Source organism: Alternaria ventricosa (genome assembly GCF_023758065.1).
Source record: "Alternaria ventricosa strain BMP 2768 chromosome Unknown scaffold_29, whole genome shotgun sequence".
NCBI lineage: Eukaryota > Fungi > Ascomycota > Dothideomycetes > Pleosporales > Pleosporaceae > Alternaria > Alternaria ventricosa.
In genome coordinates, this window is record NW_026055709.1 from 166,481 (window position 1) to 180,996 (window position 14,516).

Sequence of the window (14,516 nt, forward strand, 5' to 3'; positions counted from 1 at the left end):
ATCTTGTGTCGCAATTGTCTTCTATCAACTCTCCCCCATCGCTTTCATTTTCGCCAACACTCCCATGTTCATACCCACGATCAGCTTAACCAACTCCCAATCCTCATTCTCTCCCACATTGTCCATCACAACCACACCGGTACTCCCATCCCCGCTCTTAGCTCTCCTCACTACACCCTCAGCGCTCTCATCTGCGATCTCCGGGTGGCGAGGCGTCGTGTTTGGAGCTTCCAAGTGATGCCCCTCACAAAGCCACTCCTCCATGCCCCTGTTGACAATCTTGGCGATCGCTCCGGGCCAGCAAGATTTCTTCCAGAAATTACTACCAGAGAGAAAGTTCAGGTACAGAGGACCCGGTGGTACCGGGTTCATGACATCGGTTGTGATTCCAGGAATGGGGTGAATGGCGGCAGCGGAACGCACGAGATGGTCGTTGCAATGCTGTATCTTTGTCGGTATTATATCCGGTATTAGAACCTCGCAGAAATCTTGGAGGCAGAACGTTGGCGCGGAAGAGTGCGATGGGAAGACGGCGTGGGTTGCGTTGTGCGGCCAGGCTGTTGCGTCCAGGCCGCCATTCTTGCAATCTGAACCCGAAGATGAAGCCACAGTCCGGGCTACATTGTACCGCCGCACCAGAACCAATTTACTTCTGACAGCCCCCAGGTACGGTATCGCGTTCTCCGTGTACCAATGGCGCGCATTGGGGGTGATGTAGTGCTCCTCTAGGATGCGGGCAAGATGCTCGTCTGTCGCGCTTCCCACACCTTCCCGCTTCAAACTCACCAATACCGTCTCGCTGGGGTTGGCTAAGAGGAAGTCGTAACATATCTTTAGGATAGGCTCAAGGTACTTCGGTCCTGTCAGACTCACAGGAAATGCGCCGTGGACTAGGTAAAGGTCTTTCTTTGATGCATCTGTCGCGTGTGTTGGCTGTACACGTATATCCAGGAACCTGATCCCATTTTCTAGCTGTACCTTCACATCGTAGAGCTGGCATCGAACAGATGGGAGGGCGCGATAGTGCGTATGTGCATTGTGCGATCCCGGGATGCTTATAGCTGATAGAGGTAGATCATCTGGTAATGAGCCCATCCATGAAGAGTAGTTTAGAATGTGGTTCGCATGGATCGAGAGATGGGGAACTGGTTTCGATGGGTGAAAGAGGGCTCTGTAGGTTGTTGAAGAATCTGCGGATAGCGGAGTGAACGACTGCGTTGACTTTTGAGTGTACGACGGGTGCGTATCAATCCGATGGCGTTGACCATTGGAAGTCTGGATGGTGAGACGCAGGGTAGGATTTGATAGTGTAGATGCGTTAGACTGCTTCGAGTTTGCAAAAGTTAAGGTATACGACTCGAACGGCTGCAAGACGGTTTCAAGATCTTGGTCGTTGAAGCTTTGTGCATGGCTGCTGAGTTCAGGTGAAGTCGGTGCCGCGGTTGGAGTGCTTTGAGCACCGAGGAAGTACCCGCTTGCTTTCGACTGTAGCGTATTTGGGTCCTCAAACCGCTCCACACGCTGAATCGAAAGGGTGACAGGCGTCAAGTTTCGCACGGTAAGTGATGAGGCCATGACCAGTAGTCCCGGCTCTTTCTTACCGAAATGTTTTGCAAGGGTAATGTAAAGTCCCTCAAGACATGTCGACGCGTGTAGATATTGACAAGCTTGAGCTGTCGTTTGGAGCTGTTCCAACTGAGTGAATTTGTTGCGAGACTGGCAATTGCGGAACGATGCCGCCTAGAACAAAGGGTGTACCTTTATCTCGCCAAGGTGTAGATGCATGAACAATGAAAGGTTGAGAAGTGGTCGTCAGCCAATGTGCACAGGCCGAATCAAGCGCCAAGGCGCCAGCCTGAAGAAGACACGCAAGGAAGGCGCAATTCTAGGGCACAGAGGTTCATTTGCAGGTATAAGAGAGGAAGGTGCAGCTATACACTGATAGTTCGTTCAAGTCACAGAGATCACAGAAATCAATAGATTGTCTCAACACCAGGTAATAATAAATATATCGCATTTGTTACGAATATCAACGAAGGCCTAAGCCTTAACTATCATCGGAACCACTACACTGCGTCGAAAACAGACGCTAGAGCGTCCGATCCGCCTCTACCAGGGGTTCATCTGGGTATCATGCAGCCAAAAGGTAAGATATGCATGTCCAACAATGAGAAAAGTACTGGTACAACTAACACCTCAACTGTACACTTGTAAAATCGCAAACGCCTCTCATGCAATGCACCGCGCAGATACATACGGCGTCCGTCTGGAAAAGGAAGCCCGCCAACGCCGAGAAATGCAGTTCGCTAGCAGAGAAGGTGATTCATGTTTTTGGGCACCGGTCCGGTTGGGCTCTCGATGATGTGCCGCTGTGCGCTGCCCGAGGATGAAGGACGAGAATCGCTCGTAGACGACGTCGCATGCGCGTATGCCATCTCCTCCTGAATTTGAGCACTGGGTGTACGGTCCTTTGTAGGTGTGAAGCTTTCTATCGGTGGTCGCTTCGGTGAGTGGTTGTTGCGGCTATCTGCACTCGAAACAGGCTGGAACACAAAGTCTGACTTTATCTTGGTCAGTCTTGCTGGCTTCCTGGGGGTCGATGGAGTCCGTCGCTTCTCGATGTGAATTGTGTCGCTGGCATTCTCCTTCGGATTGAGCCGAGTCTGCTCGTTGAACTTTGACTCGATAATGGTAAGGGCCGGATCAGATGCTTTGGCCAAAGGCTTGCCTGTAGCTTTGGCGCCGCCCTTGGTAGCCTTGAAGACGTTGTTGATAGCGGGAGCCTCTTTCTTCGGCTCCTTCTTGCCCGCCTTGCTCTTGCTTGCTGCTGTTGCCTTCTTTGGTTGTGCTTTCGGCTTCTTTACGGGTGCTTTGGTTGCGGGCTTGCCGAACAAATCCATCTGCCCGTCTGCCTTGGCGTCTGCCTTCCTCTTCGTGCCTTTCTTAGACGGTGTGTCTGGTTCCGCTTTGTTAAAAGATAGTGGCAGTATGCGAGGGCTTTGCCCAGGTGTAAGCTGGCCTGCGTTGCGTAAGACACCAGGCTTTCGAGGAGTTCCGATGATGACCTCTGCTCTTTGCTTCTCCCTGACTTTGTTGAGATCCTCTTCTGTGACTGTCTTATAGTCCATGGGGTCGTCCCATCGTCGCATGTTGGCATGGCGCGCGACTTCATCGCAAGGACCTTTGACTACTAGGTCCCACTTGTCCTCGAGATCTTTGCCCATTGGCTCGGGGTCGTTGTTCAACCAGACGGTGACTCCATCTTTTCGGTCGCGAACAATATTGCACATCTCGCGGGCTATGCGCCGCACACCGGGGACCTTCAACGTGGTGCCAGCCACGATAACAGCGTCGGGCCTCATGCGCATGTCATAGGATGCACAAGAACCGATCGACTCATCATCAGGATTATGTTCGTTGTAGAGAACCATACGAGGACGCAGGCGGCCAATGCCGTGGCTGCGCTTGTCTGCGACTTGGCGGATCTCGTCGTTCTCCACACAGCTTGGGCAGGGTGGTGGACTAGGCCCGTTGAACTGCTCGGCGTCGAAAGGCTCCACCTTCTGACACTTGGAGCACACCATATAGTCCAGACCACCATGCACTTGGACAGTCTTCGGCCAAGGTCCTTTCTTGGGCAAAGGCACCGTTGTGCTTAGAGGGGGTAATGAAGTGTCTATGCCGTCGACGTTCTGGGTGTAAAGCCGCATGAGGCGCCCTTCTTGGGCTAGGGTCGCGAGAAGATGGTGGAAGGCGGTGGGCTGCGCAGATTTCGTGTGCTGAGACAGCGTGCGCACCATGTCGTGGAATGTCGACGTGGACGTGTCATCCTGGTAAACAGACGCGTCGAAGAGGTCCTTGCCAGAAGACTTGAGCTTATGCTCCTTTTTGAGCGTGTTGAAGAGGCCAGTAGCTGATCGGAAATCGGGAATGCCAGCCGAAACCGAAATGCCTGCACCCGCTATAACCACAATCTTGCGCTTCTTGTGCAGAACGCTCAGCAAGCGCTGCAGCTGTGGTAGCTCGTCTTGTTCGACGTCGGACCTGGAGAGGTCAAGGTATTCTGCCGTGCGCTCCTTGGGCTCTGCCGTCTTCCTCCTCTTTACTGGACGCGGGTTGTCGTCGTTACTGGAGGGGGGAGAAGGCATGTCTTCGGGCGCGGGTGACGTCTTGGCGGATGAGCGTCGCGAGGAGGATGGGGACATGTAGGCGCGACGTTGAGCGAAGGATTTGTTAAGCTCAGCTGGTGGAGTGGGCGACCGAGAAAGAATAGAGAGATCTGAATCCGAAATCTCGGTCAAGGGCGAGCTGGGCTCGGTGTTTAGCGCATTGTAAGCCATGGTGAAGGAGCGCCGTGGGGATTGTGGGGTGGACAGCAACAGGCAGTGACGGCCGTGTGTCGCGAGGGAGGTTCAATGTCGAACGCAAGGCGCCTGACGGCTTTCAGGGACCCGGCGCGTCTAGTACCGCAAGATTCTTTGTAGCTTGAACAAGACGGTGGAATTCCGCATTAATTTCTGGGTATTTGTTCGAAATATGCCGCGTACGGAGAGTGTGTGGAGATCGTGATTGTGTGGAGGGCGTACGTTGGGGGCTGTCGGTCGTCGCTGCCGTGCTGCCGCTGCTGCCGTTTTGGTCCCCTTCGAGAACCGTCGGATCGGGAAGGTACGCTAGATCATTGTGACGCTTCGTGAAGGCGCGATAAAGAAAGGGCAGGCAGGCGCGCGTCTGGGATAGACGCGTTTGTGGGCGGTGGTGAAGGGGGGTGGGAAGGGTGCAGAGGTTGGCGGTGGATGCGATGACGGGCGAGCGCTGGTTGACCTGGACAACCATGGGCGCCGGGTAGGTCTGCCAAGAACAGAACCTAAACACTCGACCTGTTTACGTTTGCGGCATGTCTGTGCTGGACCGAACATGGCACTATCTGAACGGCAGCATCATTGAAGTAGTAGGCGTGCAAGAAGCATGTTATGCCGTGTACATAGGGTACGACAGCGAGCTCTGAAGCAAGTCTTCGCTCGTCATGCTTCCCACTGGACGGCACGATGCCATGTTCTTCGTGACAGCCACAGCGCATGCAATCCCTCCCAGGTTCATAGAGATCGGCGCGATGCGCTTATTTGACCGTCGCAATCCCGGTGTCGCATAAGCATTCTGAGCTTGTTGCACTATATTCTGAGCTCTTGCGATGACCTTCATCAGCATTCTGAGAAGGATGACTGCCCAGGATGACGATTGTGCGCGAAGCTCTCACGAACAGCACACCAGATGGAACCGCGCTAGTCATCGTTAGCTGCATCGCTTACTGCCGCAACTGATCCCAGACAACCGGGCGCAGCCTCATCAACCCTCGACCCTCTCCACGTCCGTCTTTGTCTTGAATTTCTTGCCTCATTTCCTTGTATTCTCTGTGATACCCGACGATTCGCTCGTCATCTGTTCGTGTTTGTCTAGTGCGACTTTCTTGGCGGGGTTGTTTCCCACCTCTTGTTTTGTCGACTGATCTCACCCTCAGCCGACCTGCCGCCGAGCGCAGCTATCTCACCACAATGGACGGCGCAAGTTATAACATGGATGTGGACGATCTCTTCGGAGACTCAGAACATGTCAACATACAGTCTATCAATACGACACCGCCAGTGAAAGGGCTCGACGGGCGCATCGATGAGCTAGCGTCTAGCGGCTGCTGCCAGTAAGTGAGTCTTGGGTAAGTCTGCCAGCTCCACTAACAGGTAATAGAAAGATATCATGGTCCAAGAATGGCTGTGTCGCGTACATAAGTCCAGACGGCTACTCTGTCCATCTGAAGATTTTCTCGCGAGAGCCTGAGTCCGGCAAATGGGATCTCGGAAGAAACGTCCCTCTCGAATTTCCACAGGGCCGCGAAATCTTTCGTTTGACCCATCTTTCATGGAGTCATCTGGGCAACGATCTCGCTGTCATGGACGAAGCAGGTCGAGTGATGGTCTTCTCATGCGCCATGGCCTTGGACCGCATGCATTTCACCAGAGCGGAAGTGGCTCATCCAGAGTCCGAAGTAGATGGTGTGGTGGGCATGCATTGGCTTGCGATCCTGCCCTACGCGCAAAAGGTAAGGTCTTTCGGATGTTTGTGAGCCTGTTTCTAATTTTCATCCAGAATCTCATTGCTTGGTCGGCTTCGCAAGAAAAAGGCAAATGGAAGTGGAATATCAAACAGCACATGTTCAACAATGCGCACCATCCTGTAGAAGGCAAAGCATGCTTCATATATCTGAAGAGACATGGCGAGCTCAAGCTTCGCTTCCAGCAAATTGACAACAGTTGGCAAGAAGTCTCCGCTCAATTAGGGCCTATGATCTCAACGAAGGAGTCCTTCACACACGCAGCCTTTACGTCGAACAACGGTACGGTCCTCTGTACGCTCTGATGTTATTAAGTTAACATCTTCTAGATAACACCCTCCTACTGGCTGCCTACGACGTCAAGAGGCGGTTGCATTTATATCGAATTGAGACAATCTGGAATGTACCAACCGACAAGCGTAGCCAGAACGCCGGTCCATTCGAGAAGCCAACCATCCAAGTTTCATTGATCGCTTTGGAAGATGATTGCAACCCCGTTGAGCTTGCGAATGACGACCTGGGCGATGGCACATCATCAAGAGGTGCGGCTGCCGCTCAACTAACACATCTCAACTTCCTTCCCGTTACACCCGAGCAAGATGACGGCTCGGTGCCCATTATTCAAGCCATATTCTGCAAACCACCGAATCCGATCTCGTATGATCTGAACCCGCAAGAAACGCGCTACAGCATCATCGTCAAATGGCAGGTGCATCAAGAGCAACACAGTCAGCTCCATTCCAGCCTCGATCAGGTGACATCAAAGAAGAAGAGCGTAAGCTCGGTATCTGCACAGAACACTTTCCTTCTAAAGAGACAGCCTGACTTCTCATTGCATGCTGTCGTATTAGGGTTCTACCCGATATGGTACAGCATGCTTCTGGCATTCACGTACAGCGATGGGGCTATCGAGTTCAGGAAGCGATCGACCATGGAGATAGTCATGCCAGATGGCAATACTGACACTGTGAACTCGCTGTTACAAGCTGGTTTCGTCTTCCAGCACGCCGAACCCTCGCTACACGTCGCCCTATCACCCAACCACTGCTTGGCGGTATGTATGCAACTGGACGGTAGCCCAAAGCTGCGCTCTATGGAGTACTCCCACGGCACCCTCTCATCAGACGATGATGATCCCCGCCATGCCGCCGCTCTTGCAGCACTCACTTTACAGTCTTCGTCCGCAGCAAACCAATACTATTCCAGCGACGACATCTTCGCTCTTGTCAGCTCCCTCAGCGACAAGCGTAAACACGACTTCATCAATCTGCTCTTCGAAGGGCTCCAAGTCAACATCGACTGTGGCGTAGACGACACATCAAGCAACCACTTCCTTCTCCTCGGCCGCAGCCCCTTCTTCGGAAAGACACTCTCAGCCATGAACATCCTTGGACTCCAAGGCAACATCGATCGTTCCTTAAACAGCAAAATAGCCTGGCAAATCATCAACATCAAATTCGTCACGCAGACCCTGACCACCATCGTCCGCCTCCACGGCGACCCATCGAAGAGCAACCTCCGACCCGAAGCCGTCCCCCAAATGATTGGAACCTGCAGATGGACAATGCACTTCATGGCCTACATCCTAGACGATCTCTTCGCCCTCGGCCGCGCCCTATCCGACATACCCCCAGCAGACCTCACGCGTCCCGTCCTTGAGGCCAAAATCCGTGAGCTCAACAAACCCGCGCTCCTCCTCATCCTGTCCGCCTTCCCCCGCGCCATGATGAAACTCTGGTTCCAACCTATTGCGTGGCTCTCGCGCAGCGCAGCAGCCTACGTCACGCTGCCCAATTCCGCAGCCGGGAATCCCAATGCGCCGCCCCAGACGCCTGAAGCGAAAAAGCTCTACTCTCCTCTTTATGCTGCTATAACAGAACTCCCGTTCGATTACCGCTACTACGAACAGCTGCTCACCGAGACACAGAGCCACGTCCGCGGCACGTACAAGCAACGCAATTTGACGGACATGCAACGCAACAGCATCGAGCGCGAACTACTCCTCGGGAAAATCCCAGACATCCTCTTCCCTGTCGCTAAACGCCTCGTTACGGATTACCTCTGGAAGAGCACGACGCAGCAAGTTTGCCTCGCGGACAAGCTCGACATGGGTAGACTCATGTTCTTCGATACCACGTGGTTAGGGTTCACGGACTCAAAGCGCGCAAGGTACTGGCACGACACGCATGTGGTGGATGTGTGTCAGAAGATGATTATTCGGGGGACGGGCACGTGGACGCATCCTGTGGGGTCGGCGACGGGTGGCGGGAACAGGTCAAGGAGTGATAGTATCCAGAGTGCGGGGGCGAATGGGGAGGGCAGGAAGAAGAAAAATTTGCTCAAGCAGTGTACGAGGTGTGGTGCTTGTATGGAGGATGTTGTGCCGGGGTTGCCGGGTTACACTCCTGCGCATTCTCAGTACTTGCTCGGGTTGAGTAAACACTGCGTCTGTGGGAATAGCTGGATGCTTGTTGAGACGAAGGGAAAGGCGAAGTAGGCAGACTGGCAGAGGGGTGAGAAGGAGCTGAGTAAAGGCTTCTACTGAATAGTCTTCCAGCTTTGCGTAACATGTTGGAATAGAAGAGTAGTCACATATCACAGCATGGGGAAAAGTTGATTTGTTCGTGGTCATGTTTATTCTCATTCATTCAGGGCAGTCTAGCTGCTTTTCATATAGCTCATCATAAGACGCGCATGTAGATCATAAACACATACACACATAACCAAGACTCATCAAGCTGTCTATGCCTTCGCGGCACCAGCCTTGATGAGGAGGATATCACCATCCTCGACAACGTAGTCCTTGCCCTTGGTCATGATCTTGCCCTTTGCCTTGCAAGTGGCTTCATCACCCTCTTCCCTCAGTACCGCGTAGTTGTATACGATTGCCTGAATGAAGGTCTTCTCGAAGTCACCGTGAATGACACCAGCAGCTTGTGGCGCCTTGGTGCCAGTCCTTATTGTCCATTGCCGGACTTCGTCGGTACCGGTTGTGAAGAAGCTACCAAGTTGAAGGGCCTTGCGCATGACCTGAATGGCCTTGGGCAGCGCCGACTTGGTACCGAGGTTCTTGAGCTCTTCAGCGGCCTCCTCGTCAGACATGACGGCGATGCGCTCCTCGAGTTGTACGGAGATGGGGATGATTGGGTCACCGGGGGCGTTGGTCTTGACCCACTCGGCGATCTTGGGGAGATGCTTGTTCTTCTGGCGGATGTAGTCCTTCTCGCTCAGGTTGACAAGAGTGACGACGGGCTTAGCGGAGAGGAGGAAGAGAGGGTTGATGTGCTCGACCTAGCAAACTGTTAGTACGAGCTTGCGAAAGGTATTCCATGTAGGTAACGAGGTTGGGGTGTTGTTAATCAGAGAAGGACTTCACTTCAGAATAGCCCAGCGTTAATGGGCCATCAGAGAGCTGGGATTATAGAGCAATCGCTCTTTGTCATCTTGTAACAGAGTGTGCAGGGAAAGGAAGTGAGATGTACATACCTCTTTGGGGGACCAGTTGCCCTTCCGGACATCCTTGCCGTCCTTGAGCATTTCGAGGACCTTCTCAACTGTGGCTTGCTCTTCCTTGAGCTTCTTCATCTCCAGACTCTGACCGCCTCTCCTTGTCTCCTTGACAAGCGCAGCGTGTGCCTTCTCGGTGAACTCAATGTCCTTCAGGCGCAGCTCCTCGGCGATGATGTCCAAGTCACGGATGGGGTCGACGTCACCCTCAACGTGGATAATCTCGGCGTCGTCGAAGCATCGGACGACTTGGAAGATGGCATCGACGGCGCGGATGTGCGACAAGAAGGCATTACCGAGACCAGCACCAGTGGAAGCACCGCGCGTGAGACCAGCGATATCGTAGATGGTCAAGTGGGCAGGTACGACCGACTTGGGCTTGTAGTGCTCCACTAGCCAGTCGAAGCGCTCATCTGGGACAATGACGCGCGACTCTTCTGGGTCGATGGTGGCATATGGGAAGTTGGCGGGGTTACCAAGGGAGCACTTGGTGATGGCTTGGAAGAGCGTCGACTTGCCGACGTTCGCTAGGCCAACCTGGCAATCACTGTTAATGTGAGAACGCGACAAGACCAGCTACGGAGGGCTCTCACTCACGATACCAGTCTTCAGGTTGTTTCCCGGCCTGCCGAGCGGGAGCTTCTCCTCCTTGACTTGCTTCTTGGGAGGCATCTTTTTCTTCTTGGGCGCGGACGCGTAGGTGCGAGCTGCAGTGAAGGAAAGGAAAAATTTGGTGGGGGAAGATGAAGAGTGCAAAGAGGCTGGGAAAAAGCAGGCAGTGCTTGCTGCCGGGTTGTAAAAAGTGGGTATCAGAGAAGAGAAAGAAAAGGTAAGAGGCCTGGTGGGGGGCGTGATGAAATAGAGGGGTGGGAGAGCTACCTAGCAGCCGCTCTCCTGCGTTTCCTGGGTTAATTGACGGTGCAGCGAGTCCAATCGAATTTTCTTAAGTTTATGTGGCTAGGGTGGCGTCCGTGCAGCGCTTGCTCGAAGCAGCAAGCGCCGAAGCCGCGTCTCCAGCTGTGCTCCAGCGCCAAACCGGCGGTCATGGCTACAACGACCTCCATCTCCATCTCCTCCCCCACACCTGTCCCTCCGCATATTACTCCAGGGCTGGCCCCATTCACTGACCTCCGCCCTGCCGTCATTGTACCACTACCTCGTACCACTCATCGTCCCTTAACAGCGTCCATGATACCCCACCATTCTTATTCGGTACCGACGTAGAGACCTACCCCAATACATACCACACTCGATTGTACATACATCACTACAACCATAGACAATGTCATCCTCTACCCGTCCCAAACCGTCGCGCAAAAGTTCCAGCCAACATAGGACCACGCTGTCGCTGCAGAGAACCGAAGTCTCCATACACGTATATGACCTGTTACCGCCCGGCAAGGTCGCAACCGTACTCTGGGCAATCGGCAGCTCGCTCCTTCACACAGGTGTTGTTATTGGCGACAGGGAATATGCATACGGCGGACATGACCGGCGGGACTTGACAGGCGTGTACTGGACGAAGCCTGGGCAAGAACCACCGGGTGGCACGTTCAAGCAGGCGATCCTACATGGCTTCTCTTTCCGACCTGAAGAAGAACTAGAGGCTATCATACAAGAGGTATGCAAGGACATATGTATATTCAAGAAACTAGCTAATGACTACAGGCCTCACACGAGTTCCAAGGAACATCGTACAACCTCCTCACGAAGAACTGCAACCACTTCACGTCCTACCTCTGCGAGAGGCTCACGGGTCGCCCAGCGCCGAGCTATCTGAATCGTGCCGCTAGCATCGGCGTCGCTCTACCATGCGTTGTACCACGGGAATGGATAGCGCCACCGGATTATGATACTGCTGATGGAGAGTTGCTTGACGAAGAGTTCGAAGACGAAGGAGCGTCGATGCTACGTCATGATCGAGAACGAGAACGCCATCGGACAACTGAGGAAGCAAGGGGCTGGGAAAACGCGGGCTATTCTGCTGGAAGTAGTCGTGGTGATCAAGGAAGCGCAAGAGGGCCTATTAGGTATGAGGCTGGAAATCTTGCACCCAGGCTTGTCAACATCGCGGAAACGGATTCTAGTGGTCGGACTATTCCACCCGCTGAAAGGGCACCATTGCCGAAAAATTTGACATGACTCTTGAATTGGTCTGATATGCCCTGGTCACCATACACTGCTCTTGTGATATATGCCTCTGAGTGCTGAAAGCCGCTACCCATGACGCCGGTGAACCCCACTAGCATCGTACACTTCATCTGCTTTCCGCTCCTATGTGCTCGACAAGCAGTCTCTAACCCAATCTCCTCGGCTTCTTGCTCCTTGTACCACCAAACTTCAATCTCGTCGAGTCGGCCAGCTTCACAATCAGCGGCCGTATCCTCTTTCCCTCAGCACCCAATATCGCCTTTGTGACTGCCTCTCTGCCTGCGCCAAACCCTCTGTATATCAACTCCAACTTCTGAATCTGCGGCAGCAAGCCCTTGTCCTGGATTCGGTTCATGAGGAAGGCGGCCAATTGATAGGCTGCATCGTATGTTCCGCGCCCCGCTTTCCTGAAGCCGATGTTCCCGCAAGATACCGAAATCAGTGGGTTTCGGTTTGGCTGTGTCAGACACAGGTGTGTGTTGTGCTTGGTGGCGTAAACGTGGAGTTTGTGTTTGTCGTCTTCGTCCCATTCGCGCGGCGCGAGGTTCTTGAAAGAAGCGTCGTTTGGGTTTTGGCCGGGTATGAAATTGTATGGATTGGGGGCCGCGCCACTGAAGTTCTCATCTACATTGCTGAGCAGCTGGTCGAGACTCTTCTCAGGCCTCTTGCGGAAGGAGGGAGGAGTTGCAGCGAGGACTCGTGTGCTGTGCGAAAACGGTCGCAGGGGTTGCGTGTGTCGACATGATGAGCGAATTGAGCATGTGAGGGATCGAAACGTCTGTAGAGTTGTGTTGCTGGCCATGTTGAAGGCGGTAGATGCCCCGATTGAGGTTCGGGGATGCAGCGATTTGCTAGAAAGTCGCAGAAGGTTGCGAGTCTGGCTTGGCATTCGGAAAAAGATGGCGATGCTTCTCACCCACCTTCGCCGCGCCCACCTTCCAACGCTCACTGCTTGGGCCGGTCCTACTTCAATTTAATACCCAGATCCAATTGCCTTCAAGTCCAGAGCATGAGGCCCCAAACAGCAAGCACATTTGCCGCCACTGCGCGATGGAGCATACAACCCGCCGCTGCTACGCCTGCAAGCGCATACGGAAGAGCTGCAGCGTATAGACGGATATCAACACTACCAAGAACATCGCAAGTCTCCTCCACACGCACGTCAATACCTTCCACATCCACACCCTCCTCCCAACGCTTCCTCCGCAGCGAATTCTTGCCCCAAGATGTCCTCTTCCGCACGTCATCCGCATACGCCCGCCACTTCTCTTCTCGGCCCGCCCTGTACGAGCAAGCGCAAAAGCAAAAAGACGTAAAGGACCAAGAGCCTGACACCACCAAGTCAACAGCCTCCGAGGGTAGCACCGCTGAGCAGGCTGCAGGCGACCAGGCAAAGAAAGAGGGCGAGGAAGCCAAGGAGAAGAAGGACGGAGAGGAAGAAGCTGGTGAACAGAAGGAGGGCGAAGAGGGCCAGAAGAAAGAGAAGAAGGATGCGCCCCCACCTCCACCCCATGGCGACAAGACACCATGGCAGGTCTTCACCGAGACCTTGAAGCAAGAGTTCCAGGCCTCCAAGGACTGGAACGAGGGTACAAAGCAGTTGGGTGGTGCGCTGCACGACTTCCAGCAGAACCCAAACGTACAAAAGGCTGGCCAGATCTCTGAGGCTGCCAAGACAAAGACCACGGAGGCATTGAAGGCGACGGCATCCGCTGTTGGTCACGGTGCGGCGTGGACATGGGACACTATGCCCGTCAAGGGTGTTCGTGCTGCTGCGAGGGTTACTGGTACCGGACTTGAATACGCAACTCGGCCAGTGCGACAGACCAAAGCCTTCCAAGCTGTGAAGGAGACCATCGACGATGGCAGCTCGTCAAGATACGGTGGCTGGGTTGAGAAGGAAGAGCGCAGGAAGAGGCGTGAGTTGCGCGAGCTCAACGAACTCCAGCGAACTGGCGGCAAACCTCTGGGCCCAATGGAGGAGGACCCAAAGTAAGACATCACTCAGAAGATCAGGACCTTTGACTAACAACTAGCAGTGCTGGCACAAACGTCACCCTTCACAAGGACGCCAAGTACAAGGAAGTCTGGAGAGAATGGAAGGACAACTCCAAGCTCGCCCAAGGCTTCTTCAACATGAAGACAGTCTACAGGGAGTCTGACAATGCCATCATCGAGACCGCTCGCAGTATCTCCGACCGCATCACCGGCTTCTTCGCCGAAAACGAGACGGCCATGGTCATCAAGCGATTCAGAGAAATGGACCCCAACTTCCAAATGGAGCCCTTCCTGACCGAGATGCGCGAATACATACTCCCAGAAGTCCTGGACGCATACGTCAAGGGCGACATTGCCGTCTTGAAGGAGTGGCTATCAGCAGCGCAATACTCAGTATACGCAGCGCTGATGCAACAATACCAGGCCGCTGGCCTCAAGTCTGACGGAAAGATTGTCGACATCCGTGGTGTCGATGTCCTGAACGCAAAACTGCTGGAGCCAGGAGAGATCCCCGTCTTCATCCTTACCTGCAGAACCCAAGAAGTGCACGTCTACCGCAACGCCAAGTCTGGAGAACTGGCCTCCGGCATGGACGACAAAGTCCAGCAAGTCACATACGCCATTGGTGTAACCCGGATACCAGAAGACGTCAACAACCCCGAGACACGAGGATGGAGGTTGATCGAACTGCAGAAGAGTGCCAGGGATTACTACTGAGCGAGTCGCCACTATTCTCTTTTTCCTTCCCTCTGCGTTC

General features: G+C 53.8%; 7 protein-coding genes across 7 annotated transcripts; 3 read left to right on the forward strand and 4 right to left on the reverse strand.

Annotated features, from left to right (window-relative positions):
* Window positions 1-24: 24 nt before the first annotated feature.
* Window positions 25-1,575, reverse strand: J4E93_010346 (uncharacterized protein; the record flags this gene model as incomplete). The annotated part of the gene is made up of 1 exon (XM_049348229.1): window positions 25-1,575. One exon carries the CDS (start codon window positions 1,573-1,575, stop codon window positions 25-27), a length of 1,551 nt encoding a protein of 516 aa, XP_049194608.1.
* A 731-nt stretch (window positions 1,576-2,306) lies between these two features.
* J4E93_010347 (uncharacterized protein) lies at window positions 2,307-4,340 on the reverse strand (the record flags this gene model as incomplete). The annotated part of the gene is made up of 1 exon (XM_049348230.1): window positions 2,307-4,340. One exon carries the CDS (start codon window positions 4,338-4,340, stop codon window positions 2,307-2,309), a length of 2,034 nt encoding a protein of 677 aa, XP_049194609.1.
* Window positions 4,341-5,549: 1,209 nt separating this feature from the next.
* J4E93_010348 (uncharacterized protein) lies at window positions 5,550-8,600 on the forward strand (the record flags this gene model as incomplete). The annotated part of the gene is made up of 4 exons (XM_049348231.1): window positions 5,550-5,692; window positions 5,740-6,091; window positions 6,139-6,385; window positions 6,433-8,600. The coding sequence occupies 4 exons, from the start codon at window positions 5,550-5,552 to the stop codon at window positions 8,598-8,600; spliced, it is 2,910 nt and encodes a 969-aa protein (XP_049194610.1).
* Window positions 8,601-8,845: 245 nt separating this feature from the next.
* Window positions 8,846-10,282, reverse strand: OLA1 (Obg-like ATPase; the record flags this gene model as incomplete). Its single annotated transcript, XM_049348232.1, has 3 exons — window positions 8,846-9,394; window positions 9,590-10,147; window positions 10,208-10,282. 3 exons carry the CDS (start codon window positions 10,280-10,282, stop codon window positions 8,846-8,848), a joined length of 1,182 nt encoding a protein of 393 aa, XP_049194611.1.
* Window positions 10,283-10,892: 610 nt separating this feature from the next.
* Window positions 10,893-11,752, forward strand: J4E93_010350 (uncharacterized protein; the record flags this gene model as incomplete). Its single annotated transcript, XM_049348233.1, has 2 exons — window positions 10,893-11,231; window positions 11,279-11,752. The coding sequence occupies 2 exons, from the start codon at window positions 10,893-10,895 to the stop codon at window positions 11,750-11,752; spliced, it is 813 nt and encodes a 270-aa protein (XP_049194612.1).
* A 154-nt stretch (window positions 11,753-11,906) lies between these two features.
* On the reverse strand, window positions 11,907-12,563 carry J4E93_010351 (uncharacterized protein; the record flags this gene model as incomplete). Its single annotated transcript, XM_049348234.1, has 1 exon — window positions 11,907-12,563. One exon carries the CDS (start codon window positions 12,561-12,563, stop codon window positions 11,907-11,909), a length of 657 nt encoding a protein of 218 aa, XP_049194613.1.
* A 207-nt stretch (window positions 12,564-12,770) lies between these two features.
* On the forward strand, window positions 12,771-14,476 carry J4E93_010352 (uncharacterized protein; the record flags this gene model as incomplete). The annotated part of the gene is made up of 2 exons (XM_049348235.1): window positions 12,771-13,753; window positions 13,801-14,476. The coding sequence occupies 2 exons, from the start codon at window positions 12,771-12,773 to the stop codon at window positions 14,474-14,476; spliced, it is 1,659 nt and encodes a 552-aa protein (XP_049194614.1).
* Window positions 14,477-14,516: the final 40 nt, after the last annotated feature.